This window comes from Globicephala melas, chromosome 18 (assembly GCF_963455315.2).
Source record: "Globicephala melas chromosome 18, mGloMel1.2, whole genome shotgun sequence".
NCBI lineage: Eukaryota > Metazoa > Chordata > Mammalia > Artiodactyla > Delphinidae > Globicephala > Globicephala melas.
The window spans coordinates 52,019,477-52,041,054 of record NC_083331.1 but is presented as its reverse complement, the minus strand read 5'-3'; the positions used below and the strand labels follow the sequence as shown (position 1 = coordinate 52,041,054).

At 38.9% G+C, this 21,578-nt stretch overlaps 1 protein-coding gene across 1 annotated transcript in view; it reads left to right on the top strand.

Annotated features, from left to right (window-relative positions):
• The window catches only part of OBI1 (ORC ubiquitin ligase 1), a 46,787-nt gene extending 25,428 nt beyond the window's left edge, over positions 1–21,359 (top strand). The window contains exon 6 of the mRNA XM_030856943.3: positions 17,961–21,359. Coding sequence (XP_030712803.1) covers positions 17,961–19,476 — 1,516 coding nt within the window. The 3' untranslated portion in view covers positions 19,477–21,359. The remainder of the gene's footprint in view (positions 1–17,960) is intronic.
• The last annotated feature ends 219 nt before the right edge of the window (positions 21,360–21,578 follow it).

Genomic DNA, 21,578 nt, shown 5'->3' with positions numbered 1-21,578 from the left:
AAAGAAGCATAGCTTTTACTTTTAAATAGTTCCTTCCCCTTTTTTCTTTCACTTCAGATAATGTTGTACTTTGATGAATTAGTGAAATAAACTTAAGAAATGTTGCCATTATTATATGGCGGTTTGAGTCTCTGCTCTTCTCATTTATTGGCAGCTCGCCTTGCCAGTCATAGTAATGCTTGTCCATTAGCCATTTCCCACGGCAGGCTGAATGGAACTAAAGCCATTTTGTTTGTAGCTTTTATTTCTTGAAAAGTTGCCCACCAGATTTCAGATTTAATGCTAGCCACCAGGATGTGTGTTTTTAAATAGCCATGACTCCTACCTGATAAACAACTGAAGAATCTTATCTAAAGAAACCTCACTGCTGTCTATGCTAACAAGCAACCACACTTCTGAATCCCATATAACTTTAGGATTTGCTATCTTTAACTTCCATTCCTTCCCTTCAGGGGAAAGGAACAATTTCACTTAAAAAGCGATTTGAACTGACCCCTATTCCTGATCAATTTGCAATGCATTGAGGTATTAAAAGCGTGGCTTTTGATTTATAGCCTTAGTTTACTCTGCATCACAAAACCCTAGTGGGATTCAGAGAGAAGCTGACCACAGCTGAAAATACCCAGATCTGGTTCACCTGAAGAGAGCTCCTATTCGTATTGAAAAGAATATGAAATTTCAAGAGTTTAAAAGTAAATGCAAGCAAATAAAAACCATCTATTCCATTTCATTGCCTTGATTAGGAAGTGCCTTGACAAATTATTTTTCTCTTATCTACTTGGTTAGGTGTCAAGGTATACTTTTTATACACATGACCTTAGTTTCTGATGTATCTTTCAGGTTGTGCAGACATATTCTACAAATCGTGCAGAAGAGAGAGCTTTAAAATTTAGATACTAGAGAGGAAAAAAATTAGGAAGTTATATTTGTTAGCTTGGACTGCCATAACAAAATACTATAGACAGCGTGGCTTAAACATTGGGTATTTATTTTCTTACAGTTCTGGAGGCTAGAAATCCCAGATCAAGGTTCAGCAATTTCGGTTTCTGGCAAGGGCTCTCTTTTAGGCTTGCAGACAGCTGCCTTCTCACTATGTCTTCACATGTCAGAGAGGGAGTGTGCACGCTCTGGTCTCTCTTCTTATGAGGATGCCAGTCCTGTTGGATTAGGGCCTCATCTTTATGGTCTCATTTAACCTTAATTACCTCCTGAAGACCCTGTCTCTGAATATAGTCACATTGGGGTTTAGGGCTTCAACAAATGAATTTGGTGGGGAAGTTGGGAACACAATTCAGTCCATAGCAGAAGGTATTTCTTTTTAGGACACTCAAGCAAATATCATGCTATTGCCCCAAAACTAGACTAACATCTGGTGTCAACAAGGGGGACTTAGACATTTACCTTGGTCTCAAGTAGATAGTATTGTATAAAAGTAATAAATTTTATAATTTTTAAAAACAGTGCTATAATCTTTAAAATGAAACCTGGATTATCATTTATCTCCTATGCTATTGTTTTTCTAGTCTATCTTTTACCCTCCATTATATCCAGTCTTAAAGTGTACCTGCATATTATTCCTTTCTCAACTTTAACTTAAAAGCCCTTTTGAGCAGTGTGGCAGATATCCTACTAATCGTGCTCTTCTAGGTTTCAATAATATCCATTCTATACCTTGTCAAAAATTCATTGTCTCGATATCTAAACTGGTGGTCCAGAAAAATGCGATCTTTTTCTTTGACTTGATGTAGCCAAAGACTTCCTGAATTTGTCTTCTAATTTGTTTCAGCTGGAGAAAGCCGTCTGTTTGCCCTTTCAGTTTTCTCTAACATGGACTCCTAAGAGAATCAGATTTAATATTCAGAACTCAAGAGGTGGTGGTAATGTCCTTCAGTCTACAAGACTGTTATGCGAAGAAAACTTACTCTCCCAACCAACCCAGAAATACTAAAAGTTTATTTACTTGACAGTATCCTAGGTGCTTTGAACTATACAAAATAAATACTCTTTCTGACCCCTAAAGTAGGTTAGGTTCCCTTGCTGTAATTTCTCTTACTACCTTGTACTTTGCCTTTTTAGCACATATCCCAATTACTAATAATTAATGTTTTGTGTAATTATTTGTTTCATGTTCTTCTGTTTGAGTGAGGACTGTAGTTTTATTCACAGTTGTAGCCCTGCATTTTATAGTGTTCTGGCTAATATTCTGCTCCTAGTATATATTTGTTGAGTAAATGAATAAAAACGTAGCTCCCAAGACTATGAGAAAACAGACAGACAAATCCAGAATATGGTACAATCAATTGGAAAAATGACCAGATTTCTTCATTAAATCATTGGCAAAATGGGAGGGGAAGCCTGATTTACAATAAAAGAGGACTAAGAGATATAATAACCAAATGCAGTACATGGATTTTGTTTGGATATTGATTAATAACAAATGTCAGAAGACATTTTTGAGGCAATTGGATATATTTGAATATGAACTAGATATTAGATGATACCAAGGAATTACTGTTAATTTTGTTTAGGTCTTATGGTTACTTAACAAAATGTCCATTTTTTTTTAGAAATGCATACTAAAATATGAACTATAGTACATTTTAACAAAAAAAGGGATATATATATATGTGTGAAATGAGGCAAAATCTTGATAATTCTTGAATGTGGGTGATGAGTATATGGAGTTTTTCCTGTTCTCCGATTAAAACCAACAAAACATAGTCCTTGCTTCCAGGAAGTTCATAATCTAATGAAGATGAGAAAAAATACATGAAACAATTAAATACTAAATAGTTACTAAGTCAAATAGCAGAGACAGCAATATGAGTTAAGAGAATGGCCAGTTGATTGGAGTGACGAGAGTCTTTATCTAAGAGGCAGGACTTGAGCCCAGCTTTGAAGGATGGAGATTTCAGTGAAGAGGAAGGCATTCTGAGCAAGAGGAAACAGCTTGAGCGGTAAGGAGTATTAAGAGGTCCCTTCAGCTCTAGTTCCTTGTCTCCAGAGTAGCCACAAGTCATGCCCAAGAAAACACGGTGGCTTCCTTCTCAAACTCAGCAGAGCAGAGGTCCTCTGTGTAATTTGCACATCTCTCCATTGTGACCGTCATCATCCCACTTAAACAGCTGGGGTTAGCACAATTCCACTACATCTAGTACTCCACTACATTCTGCTCTAAGCAGAAAGGCCTGTTCTCAGTCTCCTATTTAATGGGGAATGCCAAGTGTCACACCTCCACATGATAAGAAACAAGAATAAGAAGCTGAAGAGAGGACTTCAGAATTGCATTTCTCTATTCCTGAACTGTGCCAGGAAGTGTGATATATTTGTCCATGATAGAGAGAGGAGTTCCTTAGTGATTTTTTCGCTCGAAGGGGTATGAAGAATTGATTTGTAAAGCATTTGAGAGTCCTATGCCCTCTCTCTGAGATCTCTGTTCAGTTGTGACTTTTTTTTTGTTCTAGTCACGCTAGGCAGAGTTTGTGCCATGTTGCCGCCTATTAATGAGGCTTTAGCAGAGCAGATGTCCATGCCTTTAGCTTCTAACTTACCTTAAAGCGTGGGGTATAAAGCTCCATATACAAAATTCCATAGGTCATGTAAATCAAACCTGGTTACAATTGGATTAATGGCTTTCCTTTCTATAAATATGTGTTTGGGAATGTCATTGTATCTTTAGTGAGATCTGTGAGTTTGATACTATGGTAGTGTTAAGCATCATTTTTACTGCCCAGCAGCCCCAAGGCTTATCATTATGGACCAGTCTTCACAGATGCCTCAGCTCCTTCTGGGGGAAGATAAAGGCTCCAGGTACTCTCTAGATGGTGAGCAGTATTTCCTATTATTAGTACATGAAAAAAGTGCTCTGAGGAGGAAAGAATAGACTTCATAAGTCATCACCTGCACGTTCTTCCCTTCTTCCTGTATTTGTGTTCCTTGAGCCGTCTTATCAACTCCCATGGCTTTAATAATCATCTGCTTGTATGTCTGAGATTACAAAACAAAATCTAAATCTTTGGCCTTGCCTTTTCTCCTAAACTGTAGATTAGTGTTTCCATCTATCTATTTTATACTTTCACTCAAGATCCTATACCTTAAATTCACCACAAAGCACAGTAGTTAAATAAATGCTTCGTTCTGGAGACAACAGTACCTGGATTCAAATTTCCTTGCTTCCACTCTGTCTCTCTTTTCCCTACCCAGTTCAGTTTCACCATGCTCAAAATTGCTTTTTATAAAGTATAAATCACACTATTAAATCTCCTATCTGAAACTATCCAGTGTTTTCCTAAAATAAAATCCAGACTCTTCACCAACTAGTCTTTGCTTGCTTATTCCACTTCATCTCATTCTCATTCCCCCAGCTAATCCTGCTCTAGCCATACTGGTCTTCTTCTGTTTCTAAAACATGCTGGACTTTTTCCCCTCTGCTTAGAATGTTTTGCTTCTGCATCGTTATGTGGCTGTCTCCTTTTGTCATCAGAGTCAGAAAGGCTTTTCCTGACCATTCAATCTAAAGCAGCCCTCTGAGGTTGTCCTTGTGACCTTACTCTTGTGGAGTTTAGAATGGAGAACACAGAACAAGAGGTCAAGCAACTAAACAAACATGGTAATTTCAGTGATAAAGGCTAAGACAGTAATACTGTAACATTGGTTGTGTGTTAACTATGGGCTCTGTTATAAGTACATCTCAAGTTTTAACTCATTTAAACCTCACTGGAACCTATAAGATAGGTACTCCTACTGAGCACATTTCACAAAAGATAAAAACTGAGATACAAAAAGTTTAAGTATCTTCCCCCAAATCACAGCGCTAGTAAGTAGACAGAGTTCAGTTCTAGAGAGTCTGGCTCTGGAGCCTGTGCTCATAATCACATGCTATATTGCTTTGCCATGCCATGATTTTATCACTACGGTTAAGAAAACATAGGCAGAACGCTCTATGACATAAATTACAGCAAGATCCTTTTTGACCCACCTCCTAGGGAAATGGAAATAAAAACAAAAATAAACAAATGGGACCTAATGACATTTAAAAGCTTTTGCACAGCAAAGGAAACCGTAAGCAAGACGAAAAGACAACCCTCAGAATGGGAGAAAATATTTGCTAATAAAGCAACTGACAAAGGATTAATCTCCAGAATATACAGGCAGCTCATGTAGCAAACAATCCAATCCAAAAATGGGCAGAAGACCTAAATAGACGTTTCTCCAAAGAAGATATACAGACTGCCAACAAACACATGAAAGAATGCTCAACATCACTGATCATTAGAGAAATGCAAATCAAAACTACAATGAAGTGTCATCTCACACCAGTCAGAATGGCCATCATCAAACAATCTACAAACAATAAATGCTGGAGAGGGTGTGGAGAAAAGGGAAGCCTCTTGCACTGTTGGTGGGAATGTAAATTGATACAGCCACTATGGAGAACAGTATGGAGGTTCCTTAAAAAACTACAAATAGAACTACCATATGACCCAGCAATCCCACTACTGGGCATATACCCTAAGAAAACCATAATTCAAAAAGAGTCATGTACCACAATGTTCATTGCAGCTCTACTTACAATAGCCAGTACATGGAAGCACCCTAAGTGTCCATTGACAGATGAATGGATAAAGAATATGTGGGGCTTCCCTGGTGGCACAGTGGTTGAGAGTCCGCCTGCCGATGCAGGGGACGTGGGTTCATGCCCCAGTCCAGGAAGATCCCATATGCCGCGAGGAGCGGCTGGGCCCGTGAGCCATGGCCGCTGAGCCTGCGCGTCCGGAACCTGTGCTCCGCAACGGGAGAGACCACAACAGTGAGAGGCCCGCGTACCGCAAAAAAAAAAAAAAAAGAATATGTGGCACATATACACAATGGATTATTACTCAGCCATAAAAAGAAAGGAAATTGAGTTATTTATAGTGAGGTGGATGGACCTAGAGACTGTCATACAGAGTGAGTAAGTCAGAAAGAGAAAAACAAATACCGTATGCTAACACATATATATAGTATGCTAACACATATATATGTATATAGGAATATAAAAAAAATGGTTCTGAAGAACCTAGGGGCAGGACAGGAATAAAGACACAGACGTAGAGAATGGACTTGAGGACACAGGGAGAGGGAAGGGTAAGCTGGGACGAAGTGAGAGAGTGGCATGGACATATATACACTACCAAATATAAAACAGATAGCTAGTGGGAAGCAGCTGCGTGGCACAGGGAGGTCAGCTCGGTGCTATGTGACCACCTAGAGGGGTGGGATAGGGAGGGTGGGAGGGAGGGAGATGCAAGAGGGAGGGGATATGGGGATATATGTATATGTACAGCTGATTCACTTTGTTACACAGCAGAAACTAACACACCACTGTAGAGCAATTATACTCCAATAAAGACGTTAAAAAATAAAAGTAAGGAAGTAGAAGGTGCGGAAGCAAGGGGCTACTTCCGTCCTCCCACCCTTCTCTTTCTTTAATGTTTAACAGTGGCTTTATGAGGTGAATGCTTGAAAGTATTCAACATTAAATTCAGTGTACTTCACATTAATGTTTGCAAAATACATCGTTAGCAATTCTTAAATATTTCAAATCAACTAACTTGAAGTGCAGAAGGCTTGTTCTCAAATAACTCTTCTGAGGTGACATGAAAACTGAAAGCAGCCTATGACTTGAGTCCAGCCTTGCTGTCTATATGCTTCACTTGCAAAACCCCAGCACCTGAGAGGCACCTGATAAATACTTGCTGAAGAACTAAATAAGTAGATAAATAACATTCGATAAATTACTTGACCTGTTGGGGCCATTGCTTTCTTTATATAAAATGAGGATAATGTACTGCTTTGAGGATTAAAGGAAATAAGTGTATGTCCTTGGCACAGCATGTAACACAAAGAACTGGTAGAGGTTTGTGTCTAAATAACTGTATCCATTGTCCATCCCACACAAAAGATTGTTTATCCTCTTGCTTTGTTCCTATGCTCCTTCATGGCTTTACTACTGGTCCGGTTGCCTAAGATAAAAACTCCAGGGCTTCCCTGGTGGCGCAGTGGTTGAGAGTCCGCCTGCCGATGCAGGGGACATGGGTTCATGCCCCGGTCCGGGAAGAGCCCACATGCCGCGGAGCGGCTGGGCCCGTGAGCCATGGCCCCTGAGCCTGCGCGTCCAGAACCTGTGCTCCACAACGGGAGAGAGAGGCCACAACAGTGAGAGGCCCGCGTACCGCAAACAAACAAACAAACAAAAAACTCCAGTCTTCCTATGTTTCTCCACCCCTTGTCCTCACCCCACACCTAACTGTTCAGTATATTCTATCCTACCTATTAAATGCCTCGGTAACGCATCTTCTTCTTGTTCCCACTAGTTTAGATCCACATGATTTCGTGCTTAGCCGATTTTAACAACCTTCCGACTGATTGCTCTTCTTTTCTTCTCTCAACCCTGGAGCATCTGCTTTATTGTTGCCTGAATTCTAAAATATAACTTTGATCATCTCACTGCCTTGCTTAATAACCTTTGGTGATTTCCCATTGCTCACAAATTGAAGCCCAAATTTCTTAGTATAGTACGGAAGCCGCTTTCCCAATATGATTTCAGCTTAGCCTTCTTAGCACCTCTCCAACCTTCTTCTTCTTATACTCTGCTGTGGCCATGCTGAATTTCTCCCTGGGCCGAGATTTGCCATGTTATGACATGTACCTTAGCTCATGTCTTTTCCTTTGCCTTCCCTGGTCCTCTCCATTAGCCTCTCTGTTTTTATTCTGCCTGGTTAATCCCTACCCATCCTTTGAGATCGAGCCCAGTTGTCAGTTTATCTATGAGACCCTCCGAGATTTCCAAGATGATTCTTTTATCATACTGTTTTAAGGATTACATCGTATACTGACCAGCTCTGACTGTCATGCTCAGTTAATCTGCCAGCTCCTTGGAACTAATACTTTTTTTTTTTTGGCCACACCACACGGCTTGCGGGATCTTATTTCCCCAACCAGGGATCAAACCCATGTCCCCTGTGATGGAAGCGCAGAGTTCTAACCACTGGACTGCCAGGGAATGCCCAAGACATGTTTTGTTTGTTTGTTTGTTTTTAATGAACTCAGTGTGTATCTGTATAAAGTGTGAGTGTTTGTGTGTGTGTGTGTGTATTTTTTCTCTGGGACATGGCAGAAGGAAGGAGTCCTTACACTCTAATACTTTATACTGCTCCTTGGAGGGAACTGACCAGGGAATTAAGATCTTGAGCTTTCTTGAAGCTTAAGGTATATAGGGTTTAAGAGGGCAGAAAGTCAGAGATTCCTGGCATTCTCCAAATGAGGAGAGTAGAGGGATTTCGTGAAGTTTTCCTAAATTGTACTAGAGATTGAGAGATAGAAAGAGGAAAAGAGGAGGTAGTGTCAGGGCTTGCCTGGCTCCAGGACGATGTTCTGGTCTGAGTCACCTTACTTGAACCAGGTTTTCCTGCCCTTACCTGTCTCTGTGCTGACAGTGAGCTGTGCCCCTTCCTGGTCTGCTCTTCCTAAACTGTGTCTCAAGATGTGCCAGTACTACACCTGGCTTTCAGCTTCCTCAGCAGCATCCCTGCTCTTGCTAGCCTTGGCTGTTCTCTCTTCTTGACCTTTTCTGGCCTTTTTTGTTTCTCACGATTCTGCTCTGACAAATGCCATGATTCCTGGTATTTGACCCCAGCCTGATCCGTTGACTGATTCTGCTGTGCCCTTTGGTTTTCCCGGAAGGGGAACTTGTAGACTGTCAGGGGAGCCTGATGATACCCTGGGGCCAGACTGTGACAGCTGGGTGTGCTCAGGCCCCTCAGCTGCCTGAGGGGCCCTTCTCTGGCTACTCAGCTAATTGGGGGTGGACAGTTACTGCAGTTTTCTGTCAACTTGCCTTTATTATATTGGTAAGATATTTTAGGAGCCTGTAGTGCATGCTAATGACTAAGCGGTAAGGTTGTCAGAAAGATTATGAACTGCGTGAGAACAAGGATAATGTCTTCTACTCCTTTTGTTTTCCTTCCTCATCACCTCTCAGCATGCATTAGTCCTCAATAACTATCATCTGAGCAATAATTACAGAGTGGCTGGATCAGTTTTTTGTTTTATTTTGTTTCATGTTGTTCTTCATGCTGAGAGAGATTGATTTAACTATAGTGAAAAATGTATAGATACTATTAGTTCAGAGATTTTTAAGTATGCTTTTTTTCACCCAACAACAGTTGCATTCTTTTATACTGTTGAGATTTTATTGTTGTAGTTAAGTTTAGTATATTTTGGGAAAAGGTATAAATCCTTTATTCCTCTGAGAACTGTGAAAAGATATGAAATAGCATGTCTCAATCTTTCCTTCCATGAAAGATTAGGATTGCCATTTATGTCATGTCAACTTTGAGGCTGATCTTTTAGGGCAGAAAATTAGGGTATTTCTGCATGGAATTGAAATGAGATATATTTAACAAATAGAATGGAATTTATTCCACAGTAAAAAGAGTAGTCCATCTTCAGGCAGTGAATATAGATGTGGGTTAGCCCTTTTTAGAGACTTACCACAAAAAAGAACCTGTTCCTCTTCAATTTACATATGCTGCCCAGCACTTGGGTGTTTTCTATTAGGAATTTCTAGGTATTGCAGCAAGAATTTTCACCACAATTTTTAAATACAAATGCATGGTTAGTTCAATAAAATAAACACACACAATAAACCTTTCTTTAAAATTGTGTTAATAATACGAGCTTTTTTTTGGCTGCGTTGAGTCTTTGTTGCTGCATGCGGGCTTTCTCTAGTTGTGAGCGGGAGCTACTCTTCGTTGCGGTGCACAGGCTTCTCATTGCTGTAGCTTCTCTTGTTGTGGAGCACGGGCTCTAGGTGTGCAGTCTTCAGTGGTTGCAGCATGCGGGCTCAGTAGTTGTGGCACGCGGGCCCTAGAGTGCACGGACTTCAGTAGTTGTGGCGTGTGGGCTCAGTAGTTGTGGTGACGGGCTTAGTTGCTCCGTGGCATGTAGGATCTTCCCAGACCAGGAATCAAACCCGTGTCCCCTTCATTGGCAGGCGGATTCTTAACCAGTGTGCCACCAGGGAAGTTCCTGAGCTATTATTTTTAAACTCTGTTCTCCGTTTGAAAGCTTGCCAATCAGACTCTACCTTATTTATTTATTTATTTATTTTGCGGTACGCGGGCCTCTCACTGTTGTGGCCTCTCCCGTTGCGGAGCACAGGCTCCGGACGCGCAGGCTTAGCGGCCATGGCTCACAGGCCCAGCCGCTCCGCAGCATGTGGGATCTTCCCGGACCGGGGCACGAACCCGTGTCCCCTGCATTGGCAGGCGGACTCTCAACCACTGCGCCACCAGGGAAGCCCTACCTTAATTTTTAAACAGGACTTTTGGGAGGTGGAGGAAGAAGGAATGGCTGCAAGGGCCTTAATTCTTTGTCTAGTTCCACTGTCCATGTGACCTTTGTCTTTAGGGGGAAATTGTGGCTTTTTTTTATTCTTCCAAATATTGGAGCACTTTCTGTTTTGTGATGAATATAACAATATAAGATGAAATATAACATAGCTTGTGTTTTTTATTCCTATTAGAACCCTAGATAAGTAAGTACCTATGTGATATTTAGGTCCTAAAATTATACATTTAAAATTTTGCTCATTTCACATTGGTAGCTTTGTTTCCATGTAGTTGAAGATGTCTGCTGATTGTGCATGAGGTAGACAAGAAGATAATATATGCTTTTTACACATAGCACAATTAAAGGTGGAGCTTCCAGTTTATGGTTCTGGTTCAGATTTAGTATTCATATCTCTGGTTAAAATAGTCATGCTTTTTGGGTTGGCATTTGCCAGGTTGATCTGTCTGTGCTGTAGTTTCCTGCAAGGCCATTTTAATAAATGATCTTTGGAAGTTTGAAAATACCTTGAACTTATGTCTAGAACATAATAGGTGTTTGATAAATATTTATTGGCTTTGTGCATACATATCTGAATGTATTTCTACATCTTGTTATTTCCTCTCCATATTTCTAATAGCAAATGTATGTATTAATAAATAGTACAACAATTCTAGTCCCTTGACCATATATATATACAGACTTGGCACTCAGTAGACATGCTTGCGTTTTATACTATGTCATAGTATAAATAGGTGCTGACATTATTTAAGAAAGGATCTCATGTTCAAGCATCTCATATGGCTTCATACATGGTGTTTGGACTCAGACAGACTTGGCTTCTTGCTGCTTCCTTTCTGCATAACCTGGAAAAAGAGACAACCTTTTTAAGCATCTCATTTTTCATCTTTAAAATAAGAATAATAGATCTTGCTTCATAAAGTTAACATGACAATTAAATTAGGTAAGTTAATATATATCAAGCATATAGCAATGTCCTTGACACAAGTAAACTTTCAGTGAATTGTGGCTGCTGCTGTTATTGTCACCAGCGTTGTCGTTAGTAGTCACTTAGAGCATTGTGGAAGATTTGTCTGTTACATTTAATTTTGGTAATTTCCATCCCCAGAGTTCACTTGCCTTTATTTATTTATTTATTCGGATGTTGGGCCAGGGAATAGAAACATTATCTTGAGTCTTCAGGAGGGAAGAGGTTTTTCCTGTTCTCTTTTGGTATGCCTCATGTTGTTTAATATATTTTTGTGGACTCAACTAGTGTGACAGGGATTGGCCATAGACAGTACTTTTATGATTAACAGATTCTCTAGGAATGTAACATTTTCATAAGTGTTTCATTTTAAACAGAGAAAACTCTCTTGAAGAAACACTGGCAAGTCATCAGGTTCAGCAGTGGATGAAAATGTATAGGGCACTTTCCAAAGCTTCTCTAGTAGTTTAAAGACAGAACGCTCTACCCCATCCTCCTGATACATACACAGGGATGAGGGTAGATATGAGTAATGCACAGACAGCTCATTAGGAGCAGGTAAGAGAAAGGCCCCCACCACCAAGTACAGTTTTGAGCTGCCGACAGTGCCGGTCCTCCCTGTGTTCTTTCCCTGGAGTACGCCTCCTCCGCGTCCTGTACACACATGCGTACAGCAGAGCACAGCACTGGACCTCCCCCTTTCCTTCCCAGCCCCGCCCAAACTCAGATCCTAAAGAGCTCATATCACAGACTACTCACTGAAGTTCTGTGTAATCAAAAAGAGGCATTTGCAAACTTAAGGAATCTTTAACCCATATATTATGCTGTAGGAGAAAATACTTAGGAAGGGGAAAGGAACAGTAGAAAATCTTTTCCCCTAAAACTTTTATCTCTCTTCCATGTTTTAAGAAGATACTTTCCTAGTATCTCCATAAGTCAGGGAATGAGAAGATATGCAACTGCAGCTATATAGCCAGGCAACTCTGCAATAAAATTTACTGTATGCCTGGGTCATTCTTTTCTTAGATGAATGTAACAGTTCTTTAAAAAATAATTGTTGAGGCTCACTCAAGTTTACTTGGTTTTCCCACATACCAAGCATTACTTTAGTACAGGTAATCCTCACTTTGCATGGTTGTATAGAATCATAAAAATGACCATTCAACCTAAAACCATGCAAAGCAATCTCAATAATCAGTGAGAAAAATCAAATTGTTCTATAAACTTTAATAATTTTTATCAAAACATTAACTCTCTTACTGTCAGTTATAAATGTATATGAAGATGAAAAAATAGTAAAACTGATACTTATTTAGTACATTAATATTTTTATAGTACAATTTAAAACATTAGAAACATTGAGAATTGAAATGTTTTATTTCTTTATAAAAAACTTACGGAGAATAATTTGAATAGTGCTTGCCTTCTTAGCGTATAGCTTATGATATGAAGGCAGCAACTTTTCTAACGCTTCAACAACTATTCCTAAGTTTGCATCAGCTTTACATTTAATCCTTTTGTGCTTTCAGTATTGTGAAATAGCTCCATGTTGCTTTAATGTGAAGTTTTTTGCCAGCCTGTCACTTCCTCTAGACATCTTTATCCTTTTCATCACAGCCACTTCTTTCATTTACGTCAACAAGTTCGCCTTTCCCAAGCTCCTCTGGCTTACCTAGGGTCTCTCAAATAGTGACAGTTTCAACATTCCCACAGTCAGCTATTCTTCTCTACACTTACATTTGATTCTAACTTTACTACTGGCATTAATCACTTTTCCATTTCTTTGCCAAACCTCATCTTTGTTGCCTAGTGCTGTCTTTTGATTATCCATTTTTGTAAATGTCATGTGACAGCACAACTATATGTTTTATTGTCTGTGTATGAAGTGAATAACAGGTGCACAGTCACTTTCAGACTTTGAGAGAAGTGACCTGATTGGTCACTGTTCATGATGCACGGTCTGTTGTTTATATAGTGTTTTGTGAACTGAAAAGCTGGCAGTGAAGTTTTACTTTATGCAGCTACTCACAGTTAATATAATGTGGTAAATTTTAACCATGTTGTTCAGTGACTGGTGGTATTTAACTAAACTGTGGTAACTGAAATTTGTGCATATCGAAACCATCAAGGACCTCGATATTGAAGACCTATCAGGCTGGATCACAAAAGCTGGTCCATATCCAAAGATTGCTTTTACTTTGTTTCACTCTTACCTCAGGTAGTAAGTAAGGAAAATATATAAAATCAAAGGTACATGGAAGGCAGAGGGGCTCACTTCCCCAGAACCCCGCTTGTTCCTCAAGAAGATGTTTCTGAAGTTTGGTGGTCTCAGCAACCCACTGGGCTTTGCTGCATTAATCCCTTTTGTTGGGGCTGCCATTGAGAACTAGAGGGGCAAAGTAAATTACTCAAGTTTCACAGCTAGTTAATGGCTGCATAGCACTAGAGGTTAATTCTTTTGACGCTTGGTTCTGGCATTTATTCTTTTATCACATTTGCTTTCTTCTGACGCCCTTCAAACACGTCCTGTTCCTCCTGTGTGATGAGCTATGAGAAAATGTGGTCTTGGGAACTTTTCATTATTAGAGATGCCCTTTAGTTATAATACCTCAGAGGTCAAACCAATAGGACTTTTCATTTCTCTTACTTCTAGTAGGGACAGGACCAGTCTTGTACTTATGTAGCTTTTTGAACAGGGGAGCTCTCAGCCAGAACGTGTCCATGAGTTAACGTTGCAAGATGAAGAATCCTTTAAGCTTCTCCTTAGATTTTAGCAAAACACACTTCTGATATCAGATGCAGCCCCCAAACTGCTTTATGTTTTCTCTGACGTAATGAAGCCCTTGGCCATCACTGCTGCTTTGAAAATCAAAGCCTTCTGGTCTCTAATGGAATGTTTATAAAAATACTCCATTTTGAAATTTGCGCAGGAAAAGGAAGTATGGTAAATGATATTAGAAATCCCTCTGGCTTGCCTTCTTAATGTTATGTAGTCTGGAAATATCTGGAATTAGTGTGAATAAGAGAGTATTAATACCCAAAGTTAAATAAGCTCTTATCCTCATTGTTTTCATCCATGGAAGTATAGCATCAGGTGTGCATCTCTAATTGTTATTTCTATATGATCAAGTAAATTGTCTCTTGCCAAATTTAATATTGGTATCTAGGGTAAGCTAAAAATATGTCAGAAGTCTCATCTGTTTGCATTCTCTTGCAAAGGTGAAAGTGGAAAGTTTTTTTGGATGGAGTAGAGTGTAGAACAGCAAGCCTGTAGAATAAAAAGAACTATGCTGTGTATGTATGTCATTCTCTGTTGCTTTCTCTGGTGTCAGTGAAAAAAAGAAAATAAGCAGTCAAACGTATGAAACATTTAGTTTAGTAATATAGTGACTCATAATGCTTACGTGTGAAAGAGACCCAAGGACCTTTGGATTATCCTGTGGTGTTGGCTCTGTCTTGATGTAAGGCATTGATGTATCTTAAAGTAAGAAAATAACATCTATTCAAAACATATTTGATGAGAAACTACTGTGTACTGTGAATTGTTCTAGGGAGCTAGCCATAATTCCTGCTTTCCTGGAGCTTATACTCTAATGGTGAAGAGAGAGACAGAAAACAGATAAGCTACATGGACTGATAAATTAATTGATCAGTTCATTGGGTTTCACTATATATTTCTTTTAGTTTGCCCACCAGCACAGTTCCCTTATTAGAATGGTAAAAAGGTCTGAATATTTGAATTGTTATAGACTTGCAGAGTATTGAAATAGAACTTAGGGGAATTGAGGGCATTGACCTTTTAGAAAACAGCTGGCTCCATCAGTGACTCCTTGCTTGTCCCTCTCATATGTGCTTAGTTGCTGGCCTCTGTTGTTAGTTCTCATGGCACTTCAGCTTTCTCTCTAAAGTAATACAAAAAACATACTTAGGCTATCATTTTGACTTCAGCTCAGAACATTTGTTAACTAACTTCTTTTAAAAACATAATAATAAAAAAATTAGGGGCAAATATAGCATCATAAAATGACATTATGTCTGAAATTCCAGACTAAAATCTAGAATAAGAAGCTGCTAATATTTGGAGAAACATTCCTTATTTGTCACTACTTCTTATGTAGGCCTTTGAGTTCCCAAGGACATCCTTTGGTAACAGCTGACTTACTATCTAGTAACATTATTTGCTTTTAAACCATTTGATTTTATTTTTCATCTGAGGATAGTTTTATTATAAAAATTGCACTTAAGAAAAAGCAAATTTTGTCTTGGCAAGCAAATTTAAGGCTGTCACTTTTGCTGTTTGCATTAAATAAACATGCTACATAGTTTTTCCATTTAAAAATATGTGGGTTGTTTGATTATGCCAGAGTAGTTACAGTCAAGAACCCACAAATATTTATTTTTTACTTTTTTTTACTTTTTGACCACACTGCACAGTATGTGGGGTCTTAGTTCCCTGACCAGGGACTGAACCCGAACCCCCTGCATTGGAAGTGGGGAGTCTTAACCACTGGACAGCCAGGGAAGTCCCAAGAACTCACAGATATTTTTGCTGAATGAACTTAAAGATCTTTGTCCACCTTTTAAAATTCTCTTGCAGAAACTACCACTCTGTCAAATACTACATTTACAAAACAAAACATTTTTCTTTGGTGAAAAAGGAAAAACTCCCATCATTCATTTAACCAAATACTCATAGTAGTAAACTTTGTCTTTAAAACAAGGAGGCTTGTGGGCTTCCCTGGTGGCGCAGTGGTTGAGAGTCCGCCTGCCGACGCAGGGGACATGGGCTCGTGCCCCGGTCCGGGAGGATCCCACATGCCGCGGAGCCGCTGGGCCCGTGAGCCATGGCCGCTGAGCCTGCGCTTCCGGCGCCTGTGCTCTGCAGCGGGAGAGGCCACAACAGTGAGAGGCCCGTGTACCGCAAAAAAAAAAAAAAAAAAAAAAAACCAAGGAGGCTTGTTACTGAAGTTGCTTTTGTTTTTGTTATACCTCTGGTGTTTGCTTTGATTTTTAGAGGTTGATGGGAGTGTGCTCTTTCTGGGAGATCAGTTAATTGCAGTGAGTAGGTCAGTATTTGGCAACATGTCTTTTAAGGTCCTTTCTAACCCTGAGATTTTATGAATCTATATTTACCTTTGTCCCTGCTTTTTTCCCTTAGTGACAAGAGCAGGGATCATGTAGGGGAGGAGCTGGAGAGTGAACTGGGCTACAGTTTAGGAGGAGCTGATGGGTCTTGAGTGAGAGTCATACAACATATAGTTGTTGACGCAAAGAGGTACAGTTACTGTTGGCTTCTTCTCCGTTTTAATTTTTTAATACTTAGTACATTTTCTTAATTGTAATTATTCTTTTGTAATTAGGGAAAAAAGAAAGAAAAAGATAAACCCATAGATTAAAACAATTTGTAGAAGTCACCTTCTCAAGTACCTTGCTCAAAACAGACAATCCCTGAATTCTTCAAGATGGGCCTATATTTACGTCATCAAAAAAATGATTAAGAAAAAGCTTTTTAAAAGAACTTTTGTGGAGAGAAGTTATTTTTCATAGAATGTAAGACTTATGTTTACTGACTCATAAGAAGCAGTTTCCTGAAAGATGAAATTTCCTTTGGTAGTCAGATCAGATAGAATTTAAGATAGATACTTTATGTCCCTTGGAGCTGGGACAGTCTTATTGATCCTTTTGTCGTCAGCTCCAAATATACCATGAGCCATACTAGGTGCTCAAAACTTGTTTTCTTAGCTGAACCCCAGTACCCATTCTTAAGGGAATAGTGGAAACAAGGTAATCCCAAGTGAGAGGAGTGATTTTTTGTTGTGTTCTTTTTCACTTATTCTTCAAAATGTTCCTTTTCAGAAAATGTGAAAATGTTTTTATGTGTAATACATTGGAAGCACAAGCATTGACTTTGTACCTCAAAGTTGGAAGAAATGAAATTGATGTCCCACACAGTCGTGAAATGCCAAAAATAAGTAGAGCTGAAATGAATTAAAGCCCAGTACTCAGAAAGGCCAAGTAAAAACCTCAGATCAAGGGTAGCTATAATTGAAAGGATCCAAATAAGTATTTAAACCCACTCCTGCTGGAACTGCTAAGATTTCTCAATTTCAAATTGGCATTTTATGTTTGACAAGGTGACACTGTATAAGGAATGTATTGTAAAACAGTGCTGTACGATAGGAAAATGATTGAATGTAAATATTTCAAGATGTGGACCACTGTTCAAATGTTATCATAAATCTTTGCCATTGTTTTAGGATATAACTCTTCATGCATATATGAGCTGAATTGATAATGCCAGCTCTTAGGAGGGAAATTATCAGTGAGTTTCTGCCTCGCTGCTACTACTAGTATGATTTGACCACAGAAGTATCCTATTAGGCCTTTGCCATTATTATCATATGCTTATTAATACATAAATGGGGAAACCCTCTTTTGAAGGTACTACATCTGTCATTGCTCTTATCCTGTTCATTGAGTGGTCTGAAGTGTCACTGTTATGTGATATTAGAATGGGTGGAGACAATTTGCACTCTTAAACTTCGAAAAGGAAAGAAAAAATCTTGAACTGTAAGGTTAACGATCCTTCCATTCTTTGTAGGTTTGGAAGGTTTACAGTAGCTGCTCTTCAGTCCAAAGTAGAACAGTATGAACGTGAAACCAATCGCCTCAAGAAAGCCCTGGAACGAAGTGATAAATATATAGAGGAACTAGAATCTCAAATTACACAGCTAAAAAATTCAAGTGATGAGAAGGAAGCTATGAATTCCATTTGCCAGAGAGCACTTTCTACAGATGGCAAGGGGAGCAAAGGCACCGAGGAGGATATGGCATCCAAGAATCAAGGTGATGGTGCCAGAAAGCAGCTTGGCTCATCAACCTTGAATTCACACCTGGCAAAACCTTCTAGCAGTTCTGTCAGACAGGAAAGCACCAGCAAAACAGAACCAAATTGTTCTAAGAACAAAGACTTATATCACAAACGGGTGGAAATAATGTTAGATGTGACAGATACAAGTATGGATACTTATTTGGAAAGAGAATGGGGTAATAAGCCAAGTGATTGTGTATCCTACAAAGATGAAGAACTCTATGATCTTCCAGCTCCCTGTACTCCTTTGTCCCTTAGTTGCCTTCAGCTCAATACGCCAGAAAATAGAGAGAGCTCTGTGGTCAAAGCAGGAGGTTCCAGAAAGCACTCAAACCATCTCAGAAAACTGGTGTTTGATGATTTTTGTGATTCTCCGAATGTTTGTAATAAAGATTCTTCAGAAGATGATAGAAGTGAAAGTGAGAAGAAATCAGAATGTTTTACTTCCCCAAAGACAGGGTTTTGGGATTGTTGTTCCACGAGCTATGACCCCAGCTTGGATTTTGAAAGCTCAGAAGAGAACACGATAGCAAATTGTGTTGGAGAAATTTCTTCAAAATTGAGTGAGAAATCAGGCTCATGTTTATCCAAGAGATTGAATTCTCTCCGCTCCTTTGAAATGAATCGGACAAGAACATCCAGCGAAGCGTCAATGGATGCGGCTTACCTTGACAAAATCTCGGAGTTGGATTCAATGATGTCAGAGTCAGACAACAGCAAGAGCCCTTGTAATAACGGTTTTAAGTCATTGGATTTGGATGGCTTAGCAAAGTCATCTCAAGGCAGTGAATTCCTTGAGGAACCAGATAAGCTGGAAGAAAGAACTAAACCAAACCTTTCTAAAGGTTCTCTAACTACTGATCAGTTAGAAAATGGAAATGAATGGAAACCCAATTCTTTTTTTCTCCTCTCTCCATCTGACCAGGAAATGAATGAAGATTTTTCACTCCATCCCAGTTCTAACCCAGGAACCAATGAAATCAAACCCCCAAGCTGTTTGTTTCAGACTGAGTTTTCCCAGGGTGTTTTGTTAAGCAGTTCACACAGGCTATTTGAAGATCAAAGGTTTGGGTCATCTTTGTTTAAGATGTCCTCAGAGATGCATGGTCTTCATAACCACCTTCAGTCTCCTTGGTCTGCTTCCTTTGTGCCCGAAAAGAGGAATAAAAATGTGAATCAATCAACAAAAAGAAAAATCCAGAGCAGCCTTTCCAATGCCAGCCCATCAAAAGCAACTAAAAGTTGACTCATTAGAAAGGTGTCATTTATGTTTTTGTCCTGAGAGGAATATAAGATTTCAAAGTTAGTTTTTTCCGCTCATAAAAGCTCTATACCATTTTGAACTGATAATCTTTCGTCAGGTGTCAAGTCAGAATGGTGGATTAGCCTGTACCCAGGATACTTTTGTTCACTTTGAAGAGTTTTAGTCTTTTTCATTTTCATTTGGGGATCTTTTTGACCAGAAAAGGTAGGGTGAGAGTTTCTTTTTAATGAATATTATACGTATCTGGTTTGGGTATATTTTGTTTTCTTGAAGCCTCAGTTATCTTTAGAACTTGGATTTTTTAAATAAAACTTTCGGTGTTGTCCACACACTACTCATAAGACACTTGAGTTTCTTTAAAGCTTTTCCTAGGGTGGAAATTATTTCGCCTGCCTCTTTTTATTTATGTTTAGTGATAGCCTAACTTTTATTCAAGGCCATGATGGAGAAATAGCACTCGAACCTTAGTCCAATACTCGTCTACTTTTTTTTTTTAAGTTTTATGTATATGTTTGCATTTTTAACATTGGGTTCTGTCCAGTTTTTGTGAACATGTGTTGCTAGTATGAAAGAATACATTTTCTATATGAAAATACTTGTTTTATGTCAGGTAGCTTTCATTCACTCATCTTTTTGTGTGTGTTGAAAATCAGAAATTGAGCCTACTTTAGCAAGAAGTCATGGAACAGTTGTGTTTGGAGGACCCTAAACATGGTAGCTTCATCGTTTCAGATATACAGGTGCAGGAGCACTCATTGCCAAGTTCTTGATCCACTTATGTCCCAGGGGAACTTTCTTTGGAGTGGTAAAGTTCTTGTTTGCATGTTACTGTTCTTCATGGAAACTGTATGCATGGTAGCATTCTTGCTTGCACTGTTTTCCTTACTTAAGAAAAAGAAGTTTCAGTTGGCTAAAAGATTATCTGTTATGTAGGCCCCAAAAAACTTTTTCATGAAGAGTGTAAAGGAGTGTAAACATACCAACATGTTTGGTATGCCCATATAGGCCTTTAAAAATGGTTTGTATGTTAATGACTTGTTTATCTAATGTGCACTGAACATTTTACATTAATACTGTACTGTTTTACAGTAATACTGCATGCTTTTCTATGTGAATTGAATAAAGGATGTCAGAAGCACTGTAATCCTTGATGTTGGCTCATGTTGAATTAGCCTATAAAGACCAGTAAAACTTACCATTTTTTATTGATCTTTTAATATAGGGGTTGGTGGACTATGGCCTGTGGTCCAAATTCTGGCCTGTACCTGTTTTTGTGAAAGGCCTGTAAACCAAAAATGGTTTATAGATTTTTAATGGCTTTTAAAAATCCAAAGAATATTTCACAACACAGGAAAATGATATGAGACTCAAATTTCAGTGCTTTTAAATAAAGTCTTATTAGAACACGGCTGCACTTACTTGTTTACATTTTATCTAGGACTGCTTTTGCACTGAAACAGCAGAGTTGAATAGTCTTAACAGAGACCATATGGCCCACAAAGCCTAAAATATTTACTGTTTGGCCTTTTACAGAAAAATTTGCTGACCTCTGTTATAAGAGACTCAGGATTCAACAAAACCATAAAAGTATAAAAAGTCACTTTTATGATTTGGAGGATCATGACCTCTACTTTTAGAAGTAATAAGAGCCTCCTCCCCCCAAAACGGCTTAATATAAAGCATAATTTTTGTTCTATCATATTTTTTCCAATAAGTATTTATGTATTACTTTGTCTTTCTGATAATGTTTAAGCTAATGGATACTCTCAGAGATATTGCAGTTTAAATATCTTTGACAATGTGGATATGCATTTGAAATTCTATTAATGTAGAAATCTAACATATTTCTGAATAGAGTAAATTTGGGGGTAAACCTCACTCTAATTCTGTCTGTAACTCTTTTTTTTTAACCATGACTGTGTTAGGTTTTAATACAAACTGACACTGTGCCATGGAAATGCAGAGTGTGTAACCTGATTTACTAGTGCCTAACCGGGTGAGGGTGTCTCTGCTGGGCTAGAGTATTTCCTAGCTGCTTCAGAAACACTGCTCCATTCTCTCCAAAACAATATTTCATATATTAT